General features: G+C 38.6%; 1 protein-coding gene across 1 annotated transcript; it reads right to left on the reverse strand.

Moving 5' to 3' along the window:
* Positions 1-425: 425 nt before the first annotated feature.
* On the reverse strand, positions 426-1,331 carry LOC103604959 (olfactory receptor 14A16-like). Its single transcript, XM_008589536.1, has one exon. It carries the CDS (start codon positions 1,329-1,331, stop codon positions 426-428), a length of 906 nt encoding a protein of 301 aa, XP_008587758.1.
* Positions 1,332-2,369: the final 1,038 nt, after the last annotated feature.

Consider the following 2,369-nt stretch of genomic DNA (forward strand, 5'->3'; position numbering starts at 1 on the left):
ATTTTGTGGTTTTGTTCATTGATGTGTCCCTAGTACCTTGAATAATCCCTGGAACATAGTAGGAAAATTAGTACATATTGCTGAATAAAAGAATCCATGTAGGTCAACACCTAAAATGTTTTCTTTTTCTAATTTTGAAAAATTACTTACATATTACTTATATATATATATATATACACATATAGTTCATTTGACATTAGGTGGAAGAAAATGAATGTAAAAAAGAGAGCAAGTTGAATTAAAAGGAAATTGGTGAGAAAACTGAATTTGGGTAAAATTAAGGAAATTGGAAGACAAGCAAGGAGAATTATGAAAGAAAGCATAATGTTAAGAAAATGAACAAAGGATTTATAGAATATGATAAATATAAATTAAAGAGGAATCATGGGAAGAATTTCAATTGGCTTCTGTAGGCTTTGGCAAATTCAGCAGTTGGCAGAACCAAAATATAGAATCTTAAAATATTTTAGCATGGCAGCCTTTATATCCTTGTTTCTTAGGCTGTAGATAATAGGGTTCAGGGTTGGGGGAACTACTGTATAGAACACAGATACCACTAGATCAAAAACAGAGGGAATATCTTCAGCTGGCTTCAAGTAGGCCATTGCAGCAGCACCAAGAAAAACAGTCATGACGGCCAGGTGAGGAACACAGGTGGAGAAGGCTTTGGACTGACCTACAGTAGACGAGATATTTAGGACTGTAGAGAAGATGTGCATATATGATTGAGCAATGAAGATAAAGCAAACGAAGCTCAGTAAGGAGGTGATGGCAACTGCTCCTACTTCAGCCAAGTACTCATTTGAGCAAGAGAGTCTGAGTAACTGAGGGATTTCACAGAAGAATTGATGCACCAGAACAGAAGTCTTTATGGGCAAAGAGAAGGTTGTAACTGTGTGCAGGATTCCAGACACTCCTCCACTGAGCCAAGAATAAGTGGCCATCTTGATGCAGGTACCCTTCTTCATGATGACCTCATAGTGCAAAGGGTAGCAGATGGCCACATAGCGATCATAGGACATCACCGTAAGCAAAGCCATCTCTGTGCAGGCCAAAGAAACCACAAGGAAGACCTGAAGGATGCATCCCCAGAGAGAGATGGAGCTACTGTTCATCAAGTTGTCTACAATGGCCTTTGGAAGGATGACCAAGACATAGCAGAGGTCTAAGAAGGACAAGTGTTTAAGAAAGAAGTACATGGGGTTATGGAGATGCTGGTCAAATGTGAAAATAATAATTATAAGGAGATTGCCAGTAAGAGCCACCAGAAGAATTAGTAAAAATATCATACAATACACAAGCTGCTGCCACCAAATGTCAGAAAATCCCATGAGTTGAAATGTTGCATATGTGTGACTTGACAGATGTTTTCTGGGATGGGAAAAGAAGATAGTTTTACAGATAGAGCTCCTGTAGTAATGAAAGCATTTTTCTTGTAATCTTTAATTTATCTATTCTTACTATCATAGATGAGCGAACTTACATGTCTCATATTTTTCACTCTGTTCTTAGGTATATTAGAGTGAAATCATTGTGCCAGCAAAACTATTTTTTTTTTTGTGACCAGCCACACTGCGCTCAGCCAGTGAGCGCACCGGCCTTCGCTATATAGGATCCGAACCCGCGGCAGGAGCGCTGCTGCGCTCCCAGCACCGCACTCTCCCGAGTGCGCCATGGGGTTGGCCCCAGCAAAACTAATTTTTAAACTACTAATTGAATTTCATTACCTACTTTTCCAACTCTCTACATAATATCTCCTGTAGGTGGTCTCTTTTGGCTTCTACTCACCATCCTTGAGCCTTTCCAAAAGAAAAAAAGTAAATATTTATCTATCTAGCCAAGGGGAAAAGGAACAAAGAATCTATCTATACAGCCATCAAAATGCTGGCCACTTTGGTCTCTAAATCACAGGGTCTGTCAGACTGGTCAGCTTTATCAATGAGCAGATGTGTCACTGCATGGACCCAGTTCACTCATAGGCTCAGTAAATGAACACTATGTAAATGGTTTCACAGCCTTTGTGAATAACTAAAATAAGTATGACTTAGCACTTTATTTTATTTACAATCTCATAAACAATGAGAGGAGGAAACATTTACAGGGGCATAAGTCTATACCTTACTTAATCACTATTAAGTGCCCATGCAATGGGTTAACAAGAAGGTTGATCCTACATTCTTGAACATTAAAAAAGGTTGATTTTTATTTTGTCAATATACAATGTAGTTGATTATTATGTCCCATCACTGAAACCTCCCTCCCTCTTCCCTCTCCCCCCTCCCACCCAAGTGTGTCCCCTCCATTTGCTTGTTGTAAAAACTTCAAAAAAAAAATAATAATAATTAATGCCTTTCTCTTTTCACATAAGG

This window comes from Galeopterus variegatus, unplaced genomic scaffold, assembly GCF_000696425.1.
Source record: "Galeopterus variegatus unplaced genomic scaffold, G_variegatus-3.0.2 Scaffold5503, whole genome shotgun sequence".
In the NCBI taxonomy this organism is placed as follows: Eukaryota; Metazoa; Chordata; class Mammalia; order Dermoptera; family Cynocephalidae; genus Galeopterus; species Galeopterus variegatus.

What these genes read in the sequence shown, in the direction of transcription:
- LOC103604959 (XM_008589536.1), bottom strand. Translation starts at nt 1,331, where the DNA reads ATGGGATTTTCTGACATTTGGTGGCAGCAGCTTGTGTATTGTATGATA.